Source organism: Corvus hawaiiensis, chromosome 3 (assembly GCF_020740725.1).
Source record: "Corvus hawaiiensis isolate bCorHaw1 chromosome 3, bCorHaw1.pri.cur, whole genome shotgun sequence".
Lineage (NCBI taxonomy): Eukaryota > Metazoa > Chordata > Aves > Passeriformes > Corvidae > Corvus > Corvus hawaiiensis.
The window spans coordinates 84696198-84719617 of NC_063215.1; the positions used below are offsets into that span (position 1 = coordinate 84696198).

The 23420-nt window shown below is 36.0% G+C and overlaps 1 protein-coding gene across 1 annotated transcript in view; it reads left to right on the forward strand.

The window, feature by feature from the left end:
• The window catches only part of ADSS2 (adenylosuccinate synthase 2), a 36128-nt gene extending 13287 nt beyond the window's left edge, over positions 1-22841 (forward strand). Inside the window, exons 2-13 of the mRNA XM_048298368.1 lie at positions 1390-1492; positions 3952-4020; positions 4753-4803; positions 6552-6618; positions 9594-9701; positions 9994-10075; positions 11779-11905; positions 14692-14846; positions 15283-15407; positions 16419-16516; positions 21155-21304; positions 22057-22841. Coding sequence (XP_048154325.1) covers positions 1390-1492; positions 3952-4020; positions 4753-4803; positions 6552-6618; positions 9594-9701; positions 9994-10075; positions 11779-11905; positions 14692-14846; positions 15283-15407; positions 16419-16516; positions 21155-21304; positions 22057-22109 — 1188 coding nt within the window. The 3' untranslated portion in view covers positions 22110-22841. The remainder of the gene's footprint in view (positions 1-1389; positions 1493-3951; positions 4021-4752; positions 4804-6551; positions 6619-9593; positions 9702-9993; positions 10076-11778; positions 11906-14691; positions 14847-15282; positions 15408-16418; positions 16517-21154; positions 21305-22056) is intronic.
• The last annotated feature ends 579 nt before the right edge of the window (positions 22842-23420 follow it).

Below are 23420 nucleotides of genomic sequence, written 5' to 3' on the forward strand. Positions count from 1 at the left end.
AAATTTTCATTGATGACTTCAGTGAGATTAGGCTTTTCCCTGTGGCACGTGTGTCTGTGTACTGGCACAAATGTTTGATATCTACAACTGCTCTTTATTTGTATTGTCAGATACAGCTTTATGTATTGGATTCATGCTTTGTAAACATTGTAGAAGTAGTGAGTAGCTGTTGAGTCCATTGCTTAGAAAAGTCCATCTGTGATACAATATTCTGAAATATTTCAGATTTATATTTCCATGGATTAATAAGTCTTATAGTTTCTTTTTTCTTCTTTTCATATAATGCCTTTCTTAATTTTGTTTTGTGCTGAAAGGTGGATTAGTTTAAAAGTTTTTCTTTAAGGTTTTCCTTCTGTGAAGCAGTTTGTTTAATTTCTGGTGTGAGGTGCCTGTAAAGGATGTTCCTGTGGTTATGACAAACAGAACCATTTTGTATGTAACCTTGTCTTGCACAAATGACTGGGTCACAAGAGAGTATAAGCTTATTTTCGAAAGTACAACAAACAAGACCTGGGGATATTTGGTAACTATTTTGTAATCTTTCTAGTTTCCTAAGCCTTTCTTGACCGTCTTTAAGACTTGGTCACAAGCTGCTTTTCGTATTTTAGATGGATTTCACAGTTTAACAAATCTCTTAATGCTCTCTTTGTCGTAATGAAAAGAGCTAGAAATGTTTGAAATGTTCATTTGATGTAAATGGTTTCTGGTAACTTACGAAACCACAGTTGTTGTAGTTGTCTTTAGATTCACTCCTTAAACGGCATGTTTCAGATATAAATTACTTGTACTGTTACAGAACTTCTCTCATCAGGAAAGAGGTATAGAATGAACTAGGTAGTTTTGCTGGTTACTTCACAGAAAAACATTCAAAAGACTGAATCCAAAATTCGGAACAACAAGCCTGCCTGTTGCCAGATGACAAGACTTACCTATCCCAATAACTGAATGGTTTTATACTCTCACTTTAATTGGGGTTTTGGTTTTTTTTTCCTTTGCTAAGTTTGCGGTTCCACTCTTAATACTTTCCTTAACTGTAACAGAAAACTAATAAAATTGATGAGGGCTTTTAGAAATGTTTGCATACTCTAGAATATTTATGTTTCTATCTGATGATTTTAGAAACATTTTAATCTTATTTCATGCTTTTCTACCTTTGATGAACCAAAATACTGTCCAAAGTCTATATGGCAGTTAATACTAATGTTGAAACTGTCCAGTTTGACAGAACAACTTTGGCAGATTTCCTGGGAAAAGGAAATCTCTGAAATCTCTTTTTTCAGTAACAAATGAAAACTGCAGAATCAATTTATTCTGTCTCTCTACTGTGTGTTCATTTGTCTTTAGTGTCAAAAACTATTAACACTTTTTTTCTCCCTTCCCCCCACTCAGGGAGGCAATAATGCTGGGCATACAGTTGTTGTGGATGCTGTGGAGTATGACTTTCATCTTCTGCCAAGTGGAATCATCAATCCAAAAGTCACTGCATTCATTGGTAAGTGGGACATCTCTAAAAAGCAGTACTGTAGTTGCAGACTTCTGACACACTAAAATAACAAAACGTATCTGAGGACATACAGGATTAGGATTCTTTTTCTTCAATTTTTCATAGGCCTGAACTGTTCTACTGTCTTCCTAATACTGCCCTAGCTCATTTGTGAAGTTTCGATGACAGAAATTTCTATTGTCTTGGATAGTTCACCTTTGTTCTTACCCTTCCTATCAATATAAACAGCTAGCTGCCCCCCATGTATCTTCATTCTCCCATTCCCTCTTATTTTCTCTACCATTTTTTTCTTTTATTCTCAGAATACCTGCTCTCTCTTCTAATCTTCAGCCCTGCTAAGTACTTACCAGTACTTTTTGAACCATAGATCTTTCCTCCCTTTTCCACTGGATTGTGCAATGAATGCTTACTCCAAAAGACTTCTGCACTCTAGACTTCTTACCAAGAAGTCATCTCAGGAGAGTACGTTACAAAGTTTAGGGCAGTGGCAGTACTAGGTGATGTCAGGATCTATCATCTGTTTGCTTTGTGAAAAGGGGTTTAGGCTATCTAGTCTGTTGTCCATAAAGAACTACTTACCCCCTTACCTGTCTCCCTTCTTGGAATCCCATTTCCAGTCCTATATGTTTGGGTTTTTTCCTTTGGATTGCTTGTATGACCAACTTAATAATGCTGTATAGCCCATAGAATTTCCTTCTAAAAATGAAGGTAAACATAAAACATAGGTACACACCATTATAACTATGTTTGTGCTTGAGTGCTGTTTCACCGAGCAGATTGGGTCTCTGGGTCGCTAAAGGCTATGGCTTACCAACACTTCCGTGTTGCTCTTTTGATACCCAGAGCTCCTGTCCCTTCCACAGTGTACTTCTCCAAATCTGGGCTCTGTTGCCATGTTCCTCTGTCACTTCTTCCTGCGTCTCATCGCTTTGAGCCTGTAGTGTTGCCTTTCAGCTTCGTGTATGTGCCAAGAGCAAGTGGTCATTGACAGTTTGCTAAGGAGCAGCTGAAGAGCCTCTGTCACAAGTCACTTGATTCATAAACAGTCCAGCTGGTAGTGACTGTATAATCTGTCAGCAGTAATTCTGTACTTGAAGGGATTTGGTGGTTAATTGCCTCTCTTCAGCTGTTACATTGTGACTTGATAATGCGATAGTTATGGACCAACTTGTCCTGCCTAATACTTCTACAGAAATGGAGCCAATGGGCATGGAAACAGATTCGTGTTGATGATGGGAAGTTTGGGATGTTAACTGTTCCTAGTTTTGAGGGCTGAGGCTGATGATACTACTTCTATTCTCTTTTGATGTTACTGTATTATGATTTTTAAGATTATTGTTTGAAAACACTAAAAAAGGATGCCCATTTGCCTTGTGGTTTGTTTGGTGGATTTAGTTGAATAGGAAAGCCCCCATTCTTTAAAAATACAGTAGTTCAGTGAGAACTTTTTACAAACCCTCTTACCTGTATCTTCTGTCTTTTGGTCTTGTCTGTTCTGATGTTTTTTCTAGATTCTTTTAGGTATGCCTTGTGTATAAAATCTCTTTCAGAGGAAAGAAAAGGCTTAGGATTCCTCTGAGAGCATATATGTTAAAAAAAAAAACGGGTAAGGGCAAAATGATTGGAGTATTATGATAGAGTATTCCTATTGTTTAGGACTGCATCTTGAAGGTAATACTGAAGAAGTCTTAAAATACTTTGTGTTTTGATGTTTAGAATGATTTTATCAGTGTGAAATCAGGTGATATGCAAATAGTTTTGGATTGCAGATCCCTTCTTTTGCTAGATGTTATACCGGTAGCTTTGAATCTACTGTGTTTGGTGTGACCTGAAGATGGTTCAGTTTTGCTGTGAGAATGCTCCTTCCTAGGCACTCAGTGATGCTGGTTAATTGTATGAACTTAGTAGTCTTTTTCTGAGCAATGTGACAGCTGTAGGAAGGTGAGCTTGCTTTTGATAGGGCTTTTTCCTCTGTTACTTTTGCTTGTCTGTTAACAGTCCCACCTCTATGTACAGAATATTCTGTGTCTGTTTACAGCAAAAGAGTGCCTGCAAGGATGCCGGTGTTTATAATGGTGATAGAAATGTGCTAAGCTTTTAGAAAACAATAGGGTTATTAAAATGAAGCACAAAGAGGGAAGTTAATTTTAGATATGAGAAAGAGGAAGTTGGATTTCAGACTGTTCTACAATTCTGTGACTGTTTGTATGGATCTAAATTGAAAGTTTGTTGCATTTAGTAGAAAGATTCAATGCATGTAGGTAGAAATAAATACTTTAGGAGCAAATCTGTCTTTTAGACAAATTCCTAAGAATCAAAATTGCATTAAGTTAAAAAACTTAAATGAAATACTCTACACACAAAACATGAAGTGTCTTTGAATTGTTTGAAATATTTTTCCCGTGCTCAACATAATTCACTCAATTTTGTATAATGATTTTTTTCAGGAAATGGTGTTGTAATTCATTTGCCAGGACTCTTTGAAGAAGCCGAAAAAAACTTAAAGAAAGGAAAAAGTGAGAATTTGAAGATACTACTTTTAAAATAGTTTGTGGGACACTCCTCAAATGATTTAGATGGAGGATGCCTCTGTAGAGGTTACATACAATGTATTTTTCCACAACTCCCTTTAGCTTTTGCTTTTTGACAGGAGTCTTGCTAGAAGTGCCAGAGCCCTCATGAGAAGGCAGAGAAAAGGAATCTCTGTACAGTTTCAGAATATAATCTAAATCAGAATTGTCTGCAGACATTTTTCTTTGCTTAAAAAAGCAAATTTAAGACGTGAAATGGCTTTTTTAAAGTGTGTTAACCTGTTCAGAGTCATTTGACGTCTTACAATATTGGGGTACACTTTGATGACCATGTTAATGTAAACAGGTGCTTTGGTAATCGCTTCTTGATTCAGAACTCAGTTTTTGGATACTTCGTGTTATGTCTATAACCATGCTTGGCAGCAGTCTACTGTAAGTGGGGTAAATCAGTGGAACCAAAAGAGCTACTAATTGCTTGCTAAAATTGAGGAGCTAGTAGCTTGAATTCTTCAGAATAAGCCTGATTTTCTCAGCTTTATAGGTTAATGCCAAGTTTTAATTACTGAAATTACTTTTTTTTTTACTCTGCAATGTGATTGCTCAGTCTTAAAATAGATTGACTGAAGACTAAGCATGAAAAGTATTTATACTTTATACATCAGAAGACAAAAATGCTATACAAAGCATAATTTAAACTATTTCATTTTGCCTTTAAAGGACTGGAAGGCTGGGAAAAGAGACTAATAATTTCTGACAGAGCTCATATTGGTAAGTTCCTGTTTGTGGTTTGTTTTTTGTTGGGGTCTTTTTCGTTAATCTTTGCTTTTTCTGGACTTTCTGTGGCAGTAAAAGTGTGATAATTTTTAGCCATCTCTTTATATAGGTCTGTACTTTTCTTTGGATTAAGTCTCCCTGGGTAGCTTTGGTTTATTGAAGGTCCTAGAAATAAAATTGTTCACTCTGAACCCTCCCAGGTTTATATTCTAGTGATTTTTAAAATCCTATTCCATAAGCATCACCTGAGCAGGAAAGCAGGTTCACTTTCTAAATCAGAAGCACACAGCAGTCAGAAAGCATTCAGAAGTGAATTGATTAAGGATTCATTTCCCCTTTTGGTGTAAAAGTGGTGTTGCTCACAGTAACATTTCTTCTGGGAAATCAGGTGACTGGGTGTGAGTTCAAACGAATTGTCTCCCTACCAAGGAAATTACCACATGCTTTCTAAAGGAGATTTTATGGGAAGGACTCGGTAGGGGTGGAGAGAATGGCTGCCCTCCTCGCAAGGAGCTCATCAGAGAAGCACTGAATCCAGCCTATGCTTCAGACAGCACTGCAGTTCAAAACCTGAAGTAAAATAGTCTTGAGTCCAATCCACCAACGCACAGCTTTAGAAACTCTTCCTGTACCACTCCTACCACACCTTGATTACATAAATTCATCCTTTAGATTAGCTCTTTAGATGTTATAACATTATTGCTGCCTCTGGTAGTCATTTTCTGGAGATGCAATCTGTTTAGGACTTCATAAGATAAAAGGTTGTAACACAGGGTAAAAAAGGTTTTGCTTTTGGTTTTGCTTTGTTTTGTTTTTTACACCAATCTGGAATAGCATAGTGAGTGAACTTACTGACAGTTACTTCAGTGTAAATATGTTTTTTCTTTGGAGTAACTTGCAAGTTTTTGGTCTTTCCCATGCAGTGTGTAGATAGTTTTTAACTTTCAGGAAATAGTACTTAAGAAAATCGGTTAAATTAGTTCTGTTAGCCTATAAGCTGTGCACCAACCCACCAATCTTTGTATTTGACATGAGTCCTGTAAGATTTTGGAGGGGGGGAGGGGTTGGTGGTGTTTTGGGTTTTGTTGTTGTTGTTCTGTTTTGGGGGTTGGATTTTTTTCTTTTATGGTAGACAAAGTATTGATACAAGGGATACTTTGCATAATCTTTGTCATTAATAACAATGCAATATGTAAAAACATAATCAGGGCTTATGACTTCTGTTTACATAACAGACATTGGTGGGAGCTTTTGTATTTTCAAATGTGTTTTAGTTGATGTTGCCTAAAACATAAAAATAAAATTGTTTAAAAAATCTGTAGAATGAGTGAGAATGTGAACTTGAAGGTCCCGCCTAAATTTTAGCAGTATGACCTTTTTTTGCTATATCCTATTTCCAGGATTTTCTTTCAACTGCATCTTTTCTTCATTTATCCATATGTTCTTTGGGGCCACTACGAAAGCGAAATGGCTTAGTTACTCTGTGGGATGTGTATACTCACTCTGCAAGTATTCTATAAAATGAACACTTTAAAAAAAGTCTCTGAAGAACCATAGAACTCTTCCCTGTGAAAAAATGTAAAAGAGAAGAAAAAACTCTTGTAATTTTATTTGCCTTTCTTCAGTGTGTATATTTATTTTCCACATTGGTAAACAGGACTAGAGTTGGTTCGAAGAAATCATTGCTGATGTAATAATTTGTTTCACACAAATTTTCATCTTAAGTTATTTTTTTTTCTTAGTGTTTGATTTCCACCAAGCTGCTGATGGCATCCAAGAACAACAGAGGCAAGAACAAGCAGGAAAAAAGTAGGTAGTTTAATTTTGTCAAACATGGGATGGCTTAGTACAAACAGGACTTAATACATCGAATCTCTGTTTTGCTTTGTCAGTGGGTTAAAAAAAAATTATCCGTGTAACTCTTGAATGTGGATTATGCAGGGATTATTTCTTACACTTTATCTTCCAGCGGCTAGTGAAAAATTATATGCTTAATTAAAGGGCTCTATCTCAATGTTTTGCCTTATGAAAAGGTTCCTAGTTTTTAATTTGCTAGTTTCTGCTTCCTAGTGTTTTCATTGTTTACTGGAGGTATTTGTTTCTGTAAAAATATATTTCTCTTTATGAATATTGAAGGACCCCTTTGGCATATCCGAATAACTGAAAGTCAGAAGTGCATGTAGATGTTCACATTGACTGCTACAGAATACTAGTGACTTTCTGAAGCTTTTAAAACTTTTAGAAACTATCTTGCTATGTTTTTAACTTGAGCTTTCCAAGTGGTTCACTAGTTCTTGGGGATAGGGAAAAAGATGGCAGAATTAACAGTGACATATCTACAGCTGGGAAGCAGTGTAGCACTATAGACTTCTCAGATAACAGTAAACTTAGAAGAACTTCCAAAAAGAGAGATTAAATGGATGAAAAGTAATTCAGACATACTTATCTGAAAAATCTTTCATCCATGATAATATAACCTTTAAGAGAGTGTCTGATTTGGGTGTATCTTGCTTCACACTATTGAGTGATGGTTGGTCAGTTATTTTTACACAAGGTCACTTGCCTGCACTGTACCAGCTCCCTTGTTACCTGCCGGTTTAGGACTTTGAAAGCAAACAGAACATATCGATAGATATGGAAGAATATACTTCTTTTAATGAGCCGTTATGTGTGCATCAGCTATTCTTGAATGAGCGCAAGCTAAAATTGCTATATGACAATATTTGCAGTTAAAAACACTGCCAGTCATTCAGCTACTTGAGAGAAGGCACCACTTTATGGGTTAGTGTTAAAGATTGTAAGGGAAAGCCCAATTAATTTGCTTTAAAAAATCGCAGGAAGAAAGTTATGTTCAAAGCAAAAAAACTTAAAGTCACTCTTACAAATGCTGTATTTCTTCTTTCAGTGGAGCTCTTGATATTCTGCAACAGTTTTCAAGCTTGTTAAAATTACCCTATTTCCTCCTGAATTTTAAGGCTAAATGACTGTAGTGGGGAGAGTAGTACTACAGACTAAGAACAAGCTATCATGGATTATCAAACAACTGTCTCTTGTTTGTTGGGGGCAAGGAATTGAAATAGTCTGCTAGCATGTCTTACTGTAGATTTGGCTACATAGCATAGTTGGGGCTAAAATTCTTGTGTCTAAGACTTCGAGAATTCTAAATGGTAAGTTTATTTTTTCTTTTAACTGAGTGCTTGTACCTGGTCAAATGTAACTCAGAAACCATCCCCAGTAAGGCTCATGTAGCTTCCCTTGCAGAAACGTTATAGAAAAGCTGATATAATACAGTATATTCTGCTTATACAATTGTTTTAGCTTCTGTAAGTACAGTCTTCTGACAACTTTTTTATTAATTGGTATGTCTTAATGAAACAAAATAAATGGAAACCAACCCTTCTTTTAAAAGATTCTCTGTGGAGAGTGTGAATTGGGATGGAGGCTAGAGTCAGTTGTTTATGCCACAATGTTCTGGTCTGGTTGAAGGATAGAGTGTGATGCAAAGTTCATTAGAATGTCTTTTTTTTGGACTGGAGGTAGACATCACTCCCTGAGATTACTTGGTATTGAGTCTAACTGGAAGAATTCCAGCTTTTTTCCAAGGTATTTTTGAATGTAATCCAAACTACTAAGGAACTACTAAGGAACTACTAAGGAGTTATGTACTTACTATGAACTGTTTCTTTTCACTTGCAATATCAAGTGATTGATATTCGTTAAAATAAAGTTTGGATATGACCTGTGCCTCCTACTTTACCTGGAGACTCTCTTGAATTGAGTTATGGTATGGTACTTTCAAGGCAGTTTGAAGCACTATGGGACACTGCATATGCAGAATTTATAACTGATGAAGAGAAGGCTTTCTGTGTCTTATGGGGGGAGAACCCCAAACCAAACCAGTTAAAACAAATGAACAAGTAAGTTTAGCAACATGTAGCACACTTCTAAAAATACTGCAGACCTGTTCACTTCTCCTTAAAAAGCTACTTAATGTATTGAGCATGATGGGGAACATACTTGATAATCTGCCTGTGATGAGTGCAGTTTGGCTCCATTTTGGTAGCTATGTAGCATGACTGTGGCAGAAGACATTCTCTGAACTAGCTGTACTTCTCTCAGGGTAAAGTCAGTGCAAGCAAGTTTTGTATTATATCATCACGAATTTAAGCTGGAAAAGGCTTTTCAAACAAAGTGGGCAGATAAGGGTAAGAAAAAGAATTCAGGTTTTCAGAATCAGCTACAGTGGAAAATCCATTCCTGAACCCTTAACATACAGAGAGCTTTTTGAGTGTTTCTGTCACTTTTGGATGTTTGGTAGTGTTTTCTGTTTTCCTGGCTCCAGCTGAGGTATTTCTTATATACAAACTTAAAATCCATACTCTTTGTTCTGTTGCTTTATGGAGGACTTTCTTTAGGTCTTCAGGACAGTATTTTAGGAAAGTGTTTATTTAGTTTCAGTTCATAATACTGAAAGATGTTTTCTTGACATTTGGTCCCTTAAGTATTAAAGTTCAGAATTGTGTACAAATAAGTATGTAAGAGCTCACTAAAGTACAAAAAATTATTGGTTTAAAACCAGAACTATGTAGAAGATTAACATATTTGCTTGTATAAGTAGAGATACTCTGACACGAGGTTGCATCCGAAAAGTGTCTTTTGTTTTAAATGCTTAAAATGAGTTAAATGCTCACAATTAACAGCATTTCATTTTATGCTAAGGATGGAATAGCTTTAAAGAAAGAATACCTTTATATCAATAACTCCTTGTTGTTATCTTTTCAAAGTTTGGGAACTACCAAAAAAGGAATTGGTCCAGTATATTCTTCAAAGGCAGCTCGAAGTGGACTCAGAATGTGTGATCTTGTTTCTGATTTCGATGACTTTTCTGAGAGGTAATTACTGTACACAGTTGTAAGCATAGTTTTCAGTTTCTGGATAGTACTCTGTGTAAGCAATTACATCTGGTTCCTGTTACTTTTCTTAATTAAAAGTTCTTTTAAAATAAAAAATTATATGTAATTCTATTAAATTATAAGATTGTAATTGTTATCATAATTTATTGTTTGAAATGGTTAAGCTACCAAATAATTGCAGATATGTAACCATTAAAAATCAAGGGTTGGTGGGGAGTTGAGGAGGAAAACAAATAAACAGAAACATCAGTGAAGCATTTTTGCCTTTCAGATTCAAAGTGTTAGCCAATCAGTACAAAGCAATATATCCTACCTTAGAGATAGATATTGAAGGGGAATTGGAAAAGCTGAAGGTAAGCCTGCTTCTGTCTCTTCAGTTACATAATCACTGTGTGCAGTTACTGATGTGCAAATCCCTTGGTGACTGATGCATGTGCTTGTGTGAGGAGTTAGAATATATCACAGGAAACTGTATGTATCAGTTTTGAAGAGTCTGCTGCTATCCTTAAGGACACTCTTGGCCCTGTTCTATGCAACATTTCAAAATTTGGTTTCAAGAGAGATACTGTGAATTTTAAGAAAAAGGCTTGTACAGGGTGATTTCTTCTTGACTTACTTTTACTTGCTCAAACATAGAGTCTAGGAGAAAAACCAGGATTGTAGTTGGGAAACACATGCTTCATTGTAAAGCAGAATACTAATTCCTTGTCTCAGAAAGTTAAGAACTGAAGTAAATTGGTTTTCTAAGTAATAAGCCTTAAGAAAAAAAAAATACTGTCTACCAACATAGAAAAATGTAAATTGATAGCAGCAGAACTAATGAAGCCCGATTGCCAGCAGTCTAATCTTGTGGTTAATTATGAATTCTGATTTGATGTTTTCCTTGCTATTGGGACAGTTGAGAGTTTTCTCACTCGTATTAGGTTTTATTTGCACAGCATCCAAGTTATTATTTGAAAATCTTGTCAGGTGTCTTACCCTTCACCTTTTTGTTTATGCTTTTTATAGAAACTTACCTATATGAGATTCTTTTTAACCCTTAAAATGTCAACCAAATGTGACACTGTTTAAAACCATTGAGGTGTGTGTGGAACAGGGGGAGCATGTGCAATTACATGATAATTCTTTAAGAAAGGCCAAAGAAATCATCCTTCCTCTACCTTTAATTTGTACAGCTCTAGAATAGGATATATGGGAGTTCTTAGCACTTCTATTTGCTTTACTTTAAATAAGGCCTGTTGTACATGTTGAGTTGTAGTATTTTTATTAATATATAGATCTAGAAAGCAGTTACAGTTGATTGCTTCATAATGCTTTATAGTTTACTTAATGCAATTCAGGATTACAGAATATCTGAAACTCCTGGTTAAAGTGGAAACACAATATGTATTTGTAGCTTGAGGAAAATTACTTGTCTTATGCTAATGCACTTGATTCAGTTCTGAAAAACAAAGTGTTATATTTCATGTGGAGTAAATTGTTAAAACGAGAACTTCCATGTGTTCTTATGGAAGAGGAAGGCTGTTTGCCAAGTGATAATCTGAACATTATTGGCTTCTTGCATCCAGCTACTCAGTGGCATTCAGGCATTTGACGCCTAATTCCAATAAATAACTTTTTACTTCTACTTACAAATTATAATTCACAATTGTGTGCATTTGTTGGCTTCAGATGGCCAGAAGGGGAACTCCCTACATGGTGGTTTTGAGGGAGACATTTTGAACACTTGGAAATAAAATACCAAATACAGTATAGTGATAATACTCAATATGCTTGAATATTTCTAAGGCATTCCAGAAGTTTGTCTTTTTCTTTCCTCCTCACCCTTCCCCCTTTTTTCTTTCCACCTAGGAAGAATATACATACCTATTGTGTAAATCTGAGTCTCATATTCTTCCTCCCTTTGTTCACATTATGGCATATTTAACATTTTTTTGTTTGCTTTTCCTTTTTGAAAGGAATATGAGCGTTGTTATGAGGGAACAATAGCAATTCTACTCTGGCTGCCTTTATCATAATGAAATTATACTATACAATAGTCTTTTGTATTATTCAGGGCTACATGGAAAAAGTAAAACCAATGGTAAGGGACGGTGTTTATTTCATGTATGAGGCTTTACATGGACCACCAAAGAAGATCTTAGTTGAAGGTGCAAATGCAGCACTGCTGGACATAGATTTTGGTAGGTATGGTCTTTTTGAGACACATGTTGCTATATGCTTACGTTGTGAAAAAGGAACATTAAATATAAACTCTGCTGTGATTAGCTGTTCTCATGGCAGAAATGGTTTTTATTTTGGAAGAACAGCACTCTGACTAGCAAATAATACAGGGGTGGGTGAGTGGGTGTGTTTATTAAATTATTTCAAAAAGCTGGAGACTCTGCCAAGAGTAATAATTTGAATGACAATAAAGATCAAGTGGCTCCTCTTAGAGTGTAGCTAGTACTTCAGTGTCTCTAAATTTTACATGAAATAACTCATGATTTTATACATCTGTGGAAATCACTTGAGAATAAAAATAGAGAGCTTTGAGAGACAAAGCATATATGCAAAATACTTCTTGACTTTGGAAAAATCAGCTTGGTTTTTTTTTTTTAAGTCTTTATATAACAGTTTTCCACTTTCACAATGTCAGGAAAGGTGTTGGTAATCTGGATTGCTAATGAGGCAAGAGTGAAAAGATTATCCCAGTCTATTCGATATTAAAAATTACGCAGTTTTTCTTAAAACACTGTAAGTTTGCTAATTAATTAGAAGATTTTAGCTTGTAAAAGCAGCTTCTTTTTAATTAGAGGATTATGTTTGGTTATGTTGTAACAACAGATAATGTGATACCTCTGTGTAAGCATAAGAAGCCTATATGACTGGTTCCTGCATTTTGTCACATTTTTCTTCAGTCTCACTAGCCTTGTAACCACATCATTTTTATTGTTATGAAGATGCTAATGGCTGAAATTGCAGCCTGTAAGGACTGCTGTCAAATATGAAATTGGCATGCACTCAGCTTTTAGCCAATACAAGTTCTGATATTGGGCATTTTCAAACATACGCAGTTTGAAAGCCTCTTCTTTTAAGAGTAGGATATGTCTTAGATTAGTCACTGTAAGTATAAGCACCAAACTTTCCCATGATAATCTGAGTATTAGAAGACACATCCTTTTTTAACAAGACAAAAAAAGAAGGCAGAAAGAAGTCTTCAGATACGCTTGTCACAGGGAAATCTTTGATGCGAAACGGAAATATTTGCAAAAGAGTCTATCTAAGGGGGTCTTTTTTTGTAAATGGTGAGTATTTTGGATTTCATGTAATTAGAAGGTGCAAGCAGTCTGACATACTATTATAGACATACCTCAGGTATGTCTATGTATGTCTATAATACATATGGAGTTGTTTGGATTAGTTAGATTTTTTCCCTGCCTCTGCTGTGACACTCAAACACACAGAGTATCTACTCTCCTTAGGTAGATACCACTAGTGGATTGGATACTTGTGTTAACAATAGACAAGCCCTAGTTGAAAGGTTTGACATTGCCAATTTGATTATTAAGCATTCTGAATGAGGCTGTTGTCTGTGCCTTGTTGCATAGGAGTCTTAATACTGAAGTGAGATTTATAAATATGTGTCTGTTGGCAGTGAGGATAATAAATCCCAGGCTTGCAGTCCATCCCATTTTCCCAGATCCTATAGTGAAGTTCACGTGTGCATTTGTGTGGGGGTGTGGGGATGTATGGTCTTCTGTGTTTTTAAGTACAGGGTGATGATAAAGCAATGTAAATTTATTAGGCTGGGAGGTGAAAGTGAGTAAGAATTGTTCATTGTTTTTGACATCTACTATCTATATTCACCTGTCAGTAAAGAAAAGCTTTATATTACTGTGTTCTCAGATTAAAAACTAATTAATGCTTGCAAAGTGCTGTTACATATCACTTCTATGCCCAGGTTTTTCTCTTGAGCATTTTGAGATACCTGAAGCTAATCTGAAGCTAAACCTCACTGAGCAGTCTCTGAAGGATTTTTGACTTTTTAAAGATGTATGTGTTGCTGAAAGAACTATATTGCTTTCAGTTCCTTTTGTCTTGATTGTTCCTCTGTTACCTATCTCTGATTCATATCAAAAGACATACAAAAATGTCTGACACAACAGGTAGAAGTTTCTTGATTATTTGCAGCTATAGTGAGGCTGAAGTATTGTTCACAATTCAGCTGAGGACTGGCATGCTTGGTTTCATTTTCCACTACTTAATAAAACAAAAAGGTATAAACCTAAGGATTTTGAGATGTTTAACTCTTTTCTTTGCAGTCTAGACTGCATTTTAAATGAGAGCTGAATATTTAACTAGAGACAAACTTGAACCACTAGACTATATTCCAGGAGTCTTCTTTTTTTAATGATGATCTTTTTTTATTTGATTATGTAAGTAAAGTTGTTCTTTCCAGAATTCTGCATTTCATTGCAATTTCTTATCCTTATAAGGTGCTGACCAGTTTGTAGAGCTTGTATTTTATTTTCCCTCTAAAAATTAAAAATAGTAGACCTGTATTCTCTAAGCTTTTAATACTGGCTTTTTAAGAGTCTCCCTTCAAATTTTTGCACTGTTTTATTAGTGAGTATATTTAATATAAGAAAGCAAGGCACATTTCTCTGGTGTCTTACTCCTGTTTTTTTTTACCTGTATGATCATTCAGAATTGTTATATAGTCCATATTTACCAGCTGAAGTAAGTGGTAAGATTTCTACCTTTTCCTAAAAAGGTGGATCAGACAATGTACATACAAATCTAAGAGCTCATTGAATGTGTTCTTGACTGTAAACTACATTTATTGTGTGTTTTGGTTTTCAATGTTGTAAAATCTAGGTAAGTGCAGTGCAAATACTATTTCTCACCAGGTTAGACTTTTTTAAAAAAACAGTTTAAACCCAGTGTTCTAATAACTTTCTAAACCCAATGTTTTGGTTTTTAATAGGCACATATCCTTTTGTGACTTCATCAAACTGCACAGTTGGAGGTGTGTGCACAGGTCTGGGCATGCCACCGCAGAACATCGGAGAAGTGTACGGGGTTGTGAAAGCCTACACAACCAGAGTTGGAATTGGTGCCTTTCCTACAGAACAGAATAACGTGAGTATTACAGCCTCTGGTGTGAGCTGCAGCTGGCTGAAATAATGTGGTGTGTCTTGTCTGTCTTTTGTTAAGTCAGTGTTAACAACGATTACATGCCAGTAGGTAGGTGACAGTATGTTTGGATGTCTCAATCTCATGGTTCTAGACTGAGCTTACTGGGCTATCAAACCTGAGTGTAATTTTCTTGATATTTCTGTGGAATAGAAGGCTACAGCAGGAACAAATTTTGAGAAGTTTGCCTAAAAATTGTTCTCGTGAATTAGAAACAGCATTTTGTATTGCTGTCTTCATCCAAATGGACAGCATTGTGAAAAACTGGGGGAAGGACTTTTAAGGTAATATACAATATATTGTAAAATGTAAAGTAAACACCTGCATCATGTATTGCAAATCAAAAGAAACCCACACACTCATGTGTCTTACTCTTTGTTAGGAAATTGGAGAATTGCTGCAAATGAGAGGTAAAGAGTTTGGTGTTACCACTGGTAGGAAGAGAAGATGTGGCTGGCTGGACCTTGTGTCACTCCGATATGTCTACATGATTAATGGATTTACTGCGTGAGTTGTTTGCACAGCTTTGCTGGCAACATGACAGAAAATCGTGAAATGCTGTAGATTACTGTAAATTGTACATATACTAGTTAGTAACATTTGTACTGTTAATATTGATCTGTTGATTGTTTTGATATTTTGATAAATTAGCCATTCCTCATTTTTCCTATCATTAAATATTTTTACATTTGACATTTTCATACAAATAGATTTTTCTTTCCTTTCTTTATGGAGATTTCTTTTGTTCTTTGTCTTCAAAATAAGAAAGATGGGAACCCACCAGTATTTTCATTAGTATGTGTAAATATTAAAAATTTGGATATGTCTTTGGGATGTTAATTAAAATGAAAGATTGGTGCCTGAAACAAACTGGTATAAAGTTTCTAGCAGATCAAATAGTATAAATACATATTTTATTTAAATATTTATTTTTTTCTTGTTCTTTGTGGGTTTTATTTAAAATAAGATGCAGCCAGGTATTTGTAGAGCTAGGGTTTGATTATTTTTCTGCCTTCACAGAGGACAGGAACAGACAGCAACAGGCATCATGCAGTGAAATGGTCATCTTAAATGGCTATACCTTAAATGGTTAGGTATCTTGGCAGCACCCTCACCAATTAAAATTATAACACTTAAAGCCATAGACAAATTAATTCAATTGGAGAATATATGTTCTTTCATTTTTTTGACATTCTCATGTAGTAATAGATTAAGGATGCAACAAAAACTGTCTTTAAACCTTTTTTGGTTTGTTGTTTTGTTTCAGTGGTTGGTTGCTTTTGGTTTGGGATGGTTTTTTTTTTTAAGTCTGACCAGATAACAGATTAGTGTCATATGAGATATTTTTCTGAAGAAATAAAATTAATTGCAGGAATCGATTTTGTTTGATTCTTTGTTGGTTTGTTGATTTGGGGGTTTTTTTGTTTTTGGTTTTTTTTTTTTTTTTTACATTCAAGTATACATCATTAGATTCAAGGGTTGTTGAACTTGTTTAACCAGAGTAATGTTTCTTTATAGATTGGCACTTACCAAATTGGATATCTTGGATGTATTTCCAGAAATCAAAGTTGGTGTTGCATACAAACTAGATGGTGAAATCATACCTCATTTTCCTGGTAAGACTGCTTATTTAAAAATTTTAGATTTTGGTGAAATGTAATCTGGTACTTTTAAATGCATTTAACTTCTACTTTTAAAACTTACAAGAGCAATATTTTACTTCAGCATCAAGCCATTAATGTCTTCCAGAGGCACCAGACATATCTTTTACCACACCTGTACCTGCACCCTAAAGACACCTGTACCAAATACTGGTTTTTGCCTACTAGAAAGATTCAAAGAGCTATATAAAGCTTGTAAAACATACATGTTGCTACTATTTGTCCTTTTTATTTTATACAGCCTGCATCGCCTTTAAGCTAAATTGGAAGCTTGTTTCATACTCTAAACTCTGTTATCTTGTTCCCACTACTGTATCGCTGCCCATTTTTAGCAGGCCAGGTCTTTGTTTAAGCATGCAGTGAACCCCGTGAGAGAACTGGTCCTGTTGAAAAGCCAAGTTTTTCTTTCCCTCTGTTACTTTTCTAACAGTTCAGTTCCCTTTAATGATTCATGGAGCAGCCAAAACCTGTTACAGCTACACAGTGTAAACGAGGGACAAGGGATGGGAGAAGAAACTAACAACTAGTTTAGGTGAAAGAAAGCAAGACTATTTTCTAATGCATGGCCAATGTACATCAGCTTAGCATGATAGAAACTGTAGTTCCTGATGAGGGCAGTGGTCATTTTTACTTGAAAAGTTTACCTGTATGTTAAAATATTCAAGTATCACAAGCCAGTGTTCTTTATAGATAATGCATCTTGTTCAGTTTGCGATAGAGATACTCCAGAAAAAAAGGAAGAACATAAAACAGTACTAAAGATTGGGCTTTTTGATTTTTATAATGTGCACATAGATGCCCATTTTCATTCTAATTGGTACCTCAGGGTTAGAGGCTGGTCACAGGTTACAGTTTTTCAAATGATCTCATCATCATCAGAGAACTTTTTGTGGGTGAGGAGATCAACTTAGTAATTGGATACAACACACACAGGATTTATGTAGTACAAAGATGTAATTACATATAAAGGAGTAAGTGATGACTGCCACTAGTCCTTGAAAATAGCACATATCTGTTAAGAGTAATTCATAAGGAATTTAAAAAAATCTTTTGTTTCTCCATGTGCTTGTGGGAGTTTTCTAACTGATTTGCTGTACAGGATCTTCAGACAAAAGTGCCAGTTCCAGTCTGAATGCATGCTGAATGACTTTGATTCAGGAAATTAGTACTCATCTTGCACTGAACCAGGGAATGCTTTTCCCTTTTAAAGACTCGGGTATTACATGATTGATACTCATAGCAAAACATTAAGGATATTTGTGTTTACTTGAAACAGCCTTTGAACATAATGGAGATTGCACATTTGAATTGAGAACTACTCAGTAAATGCTTTTCCTGTAGCCTGTTGTCTGACCTTGTGCTCAAGCTAGGAGAACCTTTTCTAGCAGTCCATCCTTAAAGATGACATAAGCAGGTGGCCATGTTGTACAGTGCTAAGACTTCAGTAACTGCTTTTTTTTTTTCATTCATCTTCATTCATTGTACTTCTCAGATAGGGCCAGAATCTTGTTAGATACAACTCCTGAGGGGGCAGACGTTGTTCCCTGTATATGCCTAGGTAAAAGGTAGCTGACCTTTGGTCATAGCAGCACAGTGTGGCTCACCTGCCTGTATTTTTCTTTACTGTATGAACAATTAAGAATTCTGGTAGAACTTTAGTAGAAGCTGTTGACACACTGTCTTCCTTAAAGTGTCAGGAAGGAGTTTGAGCTGAACTTCTGGTAAGCTGAAAGATGCTGTCTCTCACAGTGCCTCTGTATTCCACACCTCTCTTTGCTACACTCCTCAACATTTGGCAGCATTTTCAGCACACATGCTGCAGGGTACTCCTGCCCCACCATAAAAAACAAAAGGTAACTTTCTTCCCACTTTGTGTTTTGCAGACCATTAGACTGTTTCTGATGTCTGCATTTTTGCATGCTGTGTGCTTGTATAATTTTTTTTTTCTCAAACTTGCCACTGACATTTGAATTTAATTTAAAGAAAACTAGTCTGGGAATCCCTCACTGGCCGACTATTTCTTTCTCTCTCCCCTTCCTACCCTCCCACTCTCTTGGAGATGTTCATGATTTACCCTTCTTGTGAAATGACTGTGTCTAAATTAGAAGCACACACAGTACCCACCATCTCAGGAAAAGCATGCCATGTTTCATATATTGTTCCTTTTCCCACCTGGATCAGAGAATCATACGAGTCTCACTCAGGGTTATTTAGCTTAGCTTTCTGTGGGCATTTCACAATTGCCTCTTAAGCAGGAACCTAAAATGTCTTGTAAAGTTACTGCTGACTTCAGGCAGTGTTACTGAGGCTGTAGTCTTTTGCTGGCCAGTGACAGGAGTTTATGGAAGACAGAACTTCCTGCTAGCTTTGAGCCAATCAGTTTTAAAAGAATGTGAAAGCTATGGTCTAGTTCTCTAATGCCTCCTGTCCAAGTTCAGACATCAGTTGATTTCAGCACAGAGAGACATAACCTCTAGCTCAGGAGACTGAGTTTGAAAACACAGGTGCTTAGGAAATTGGGAGATTATTTTGGACAAGCTTTACTTTCATGTTTGTTTTTTTTTCCCCTGCACTTTTTCCCTGGGCATTTGCTGTAGATTAAAGAGCTGGAACACTAATCTAGATGCACCTTTGGTCTGACCTATATATGACTATTTTCATGTTCAGTTTCTGGAAATTGCTGGAGGATCTTTCTCTTACAATGGTTCCAAGGTCCCAAATCTGAGCTATTTTTTCTGAGTTGGAAGTAACATCACATCACTTCCCAAATTATATCATTATATTTGCTGTCTGTTATATAGTTAAGCTGTTAAGGAATATTCTAGAAACCCTAAAAGGTAAATCCCTTCAGTGAAAAGCTGAGAGAAATATAGATGGTGATTAGATCTGGTACTACACTGAGCTCAGTTTGTGGCTTGTCTTTACCACACATCGTCTTATATCACACCTGCTGGAACAAAATTAAAGAATCATTTGAAGCATCAAACAATGTAACCCTTCTTTTTCTTCTCTCTTATGGGGAAGTAAGGAATTGAACTAATACAGGCTAATGGAAGATTGTAGTCTTAGACCATTCAGTACCAAATGCTTTCAGCTCAGCCTGTCTCCCTCAGCCTCATCAGGAGGCTTCAAAGAAAAAAAAGCCCTGTGGACATCCAAGATTAGGTGTTCGTTCATTTCCCCTCTTCAGAAAGAGGGAGGCTAGCAATCATCTGCACTGCTGGGAGATCAGTTTGTGGTTTTGTACTTTGAGTGTATCTGTTCTGTTGTACAGATCACCTGGACAGCAGACAGCACCTCACTTGTTACTGCTGACAGTAAAGTGCTTATCCTTGGCCTCTACAACCCAACATCCTTAATGTGCCTGCCTGTCTGTTCTGATTGCCACGAGTATTGGTTCAGGATCGTTTGCCATAGCCTGGGAACACCTTGGTCCAAAACTTTGCGCATTTCTATGCTGTTATAGACTTTGAGGACAGCAGAGCAGTCTTCTTTCAGCCTTTCTCAAAATGCTTAGTTAATAAAGCTGCCCTTACAGCATTGCTGCTGTTGAGCTGCTGCCTGCCTCAGGACAAATTGTTCAATGTGCTAAGCTTGAGTTTGTTGGCTACACACATGCTGGAGGGGATTAGTATGTGGTTTTGCATTTGCACCTCTACTGTGCCTCTTGCACCTCAAACACTTTCCCAAGCTGACCAGCTGTCCTGGCAGGAGTGACTTGATCCTACGTAACATTAATTGCCATGCCCCCTTTTTCAGGAAGGCAAGAAGGAATGCCTGGCTTTTCCCATTTTTTATCAGTATATTTTGATAATTTTCAGACTTAAGCCCTTTGTTTTGCTGCCCTGTGTGATTCCAAGACTTAATGTTCAGATAATTACTGGAGTGATTCAATTCCATTACAGTATGCCTAGCATGTTTTTCAGTACTAGAAATCATCACAGGGTTCATAGTTAAAGGACAACATTGTAGCAAGTTACGAAATGAAGGACAAAATATTGCTTCTGTTCTGAGAAGCAGTGGGAACAGTTACTGTTCATACAGTGGGACTCCACACTGGTTGGCAAATTCATTGTAGAGTTTTGGGGCAAACGGTCTGGGCATCAGAAGTCTGTTAAGTATTAACTACATCTTGTGACTGTGTTTAGTAAAAAGTATACTCCTATGCCATTGTAAAATATGTTTTAGCTTCTTGATACTTACAGGCTGGTTCTTAATTTTGCTTTCACAATTCCCTCTTGAAGGGAGAGCTGGTTCTCAGTGTTTGTTCAGAAAAAAAAAAGAACGTTTTGGGGAATTATTTCCCTGAAAAGTTGTTTTCTGAACTGAAAAGATTATGGTTTCAGCAAAATATTGCATGTGACTGAGCACTGGAATTCCTAAAGTCTGAGTCCTGATAGCTACTGGATTTCCCCCCCCCACCATGCTTATATTAACAAAAAACCTGACACTTCAGTGACTTCAGTGCTTGTATTATCTTATGAGCAAACCTCTTTGTGTAAGGAAAGAACAAAAGCTTTACAATTAGTGTTTCATGGTAGAGAATATGCAGTGTCCATGGACATAAAATTTTTGTTTCTGTTTGTTTCTCAGCCAACCACGAAGTCTTAAACAAAGTAGAGGTTCAGTATGAGACACTCCCAGGATGGGTTACAGACATATCAAATGCGAGGACGTTCGATGAGCTGCCTGTAAATGCACAAAATTATGTTCGTTTTATAGAAATGGAGTTGGGTGTTCCTGGTAAGTAGAACAGATTTTTCTTCTTGTTGTCTGGGTTATTCCTGCTGCATGAAACCTGTTTGGTATTTTGTATTAATGAACACGCAAAATACTGAAAACTAGTTTGTAACTGTGCTTATTGTGATGTACCTGGTGCCACCGGTGATTATGGTTTTACTACTTTTTATTTAGTTGTTGAACTCTTAATTTGAGAAGTTTTTATATTCATTCCTTCCATGGCTTATACTGTAGTTCTTGTTCAATTAAGATGTATTTTTTTTGTAACTTGCTCAAGTGTCTTTTAGATTGGTGATATTCGGGGTTTAGTTTTGCTACTGTCATAGTCAGTGGGACTATGGGTTATTAATTAGTGTGATGAATTATATGTGAGAGTAAGAGATCCTGAACATATCCTGAATATATCAATATTTCTCTATGCTCCCTAATAAAGATGATCCTGTGGTTCCATCCAGAGATGGAAATTAGGAGATGATGAAAGTCTTTACTTTTCTGATAGTTTCTAACTATCTTTTATCTTATAATCTGTAAAAGTGATAAATTGATTATGGCAGTTTCAAGAATACCTGCTTTTTTGAAGTTATCAGTGCATTCTTTGAGAACAACAGACAAAGTTATACTTTCTTAATATGTGAATAGTATATGCTGTGGTTTTCTTCAAAATGTGGTACTTAAGATGAGTTTGTTTATCTTAAGATACAATCCACTCTTGCTTTGTATTACTTACAATAAAAGTTTGCTTTTCTCTCCTGCAGTTAAATGGATTGGAGTAGGGAAATCCAGAGAATCAATGATCCAGCTGTTTTAAAGATTTCAGATGCATGGAAGAAAGCACACTCCTCAAAAGACTGCTCATTCTTAAATGCATTAGTAGCCCGCAAAGCAAAGATGTTGGAAAGATAGATTTTTGCATGGGAAGAAATGCTAGAGTTGATACCCCCAAATCAATTGCTACTCCTGAAAGAGACTGTGACATGAACCTGTATCAATTCCTGTTCAACTGCAATTTCCAGGACACTTGTCATTGTTGTTCAAGGTGCCATCAGATTTTTTTTTTCTTTACCTAGTATTTACTTCATAATGTAATTCCTGTTTGAAAATCTAAGGTAGCATTGCTTTCATGACTGTTTGTCTTTGTTATCCTCTCTCTGCTTTTGGCGGTGTTACTTCCCTGAAATTTTAGACAGTAAAAATAATGCAGTTTTGCACAGATAGTTTTACATCCTCATTATTTGTATTCCTAAAGCTGTTGTATTCTTAATGACTGCTCTTGTGAGTGATTAAAGAGGGGGAGTCTGATTTTATAATGCTATAAATGCTGTCTAAATTATTGTGTGATCTGTTTTTTAAAAGAAGATGTGATGCCAAGTTGTTATGAATGTCCAGGTTTTTTTAGCTGTATAACACAGAAAACTTACTCTTTGTAACTCACAGAGGATGCTCAAGTGTTTACCAGGAAGTGTGCCCAGAAAGTTAGAAAAACGATATTGTAAAAAGTTCATTTGCAATTATTAAAGAACTGTTCTGATTTTGAGTTAAATGTTTTATAATGTTACTCTTTCTTTCCCTGGCATTTTAAAAACTCGGTGCTTCTCCACTTCCAAGGCATGTATCTTAAACTGTTCCCCTAATTAAATGGGGTTATATTTGTATTTTGTGAGAAGTCTTAACGTTTTGATGCCCTTTTAAATTCTTTTCTTCAGAGTCAATTGAAGATCTTTCTCTGGAGGATTGCCAAAGTGCAGACACTCTGTGTTCATAAGCTGAAGATGTTTTAGAAATAACATTTAAAGTATTTGTATTAATGTATTTGCTTTGGGTGTAGGGTAAATAACAAGTATTCACCTCAAAACATCTGACATATTTTGGATTATAGTTGGGAAATGTGGAAATGTTCTAGAACTATTTAAATTTATAACCATTATTATCTATTCCAAAGAATCTGATTTCTTTTAGCAACAACCCAGTAACTACATATTCCCTTTCCAGATTGCTAAGAATGACTCTGTTTTTACACACTGTGCTGTGGTATTCATGTGCTTCCTTTTCACTTTAAAATAAAACTTACTCTGTTTCCTAAACCCAAGTTTCTATCAGGGTGGGGCAATAGTTTTAGATT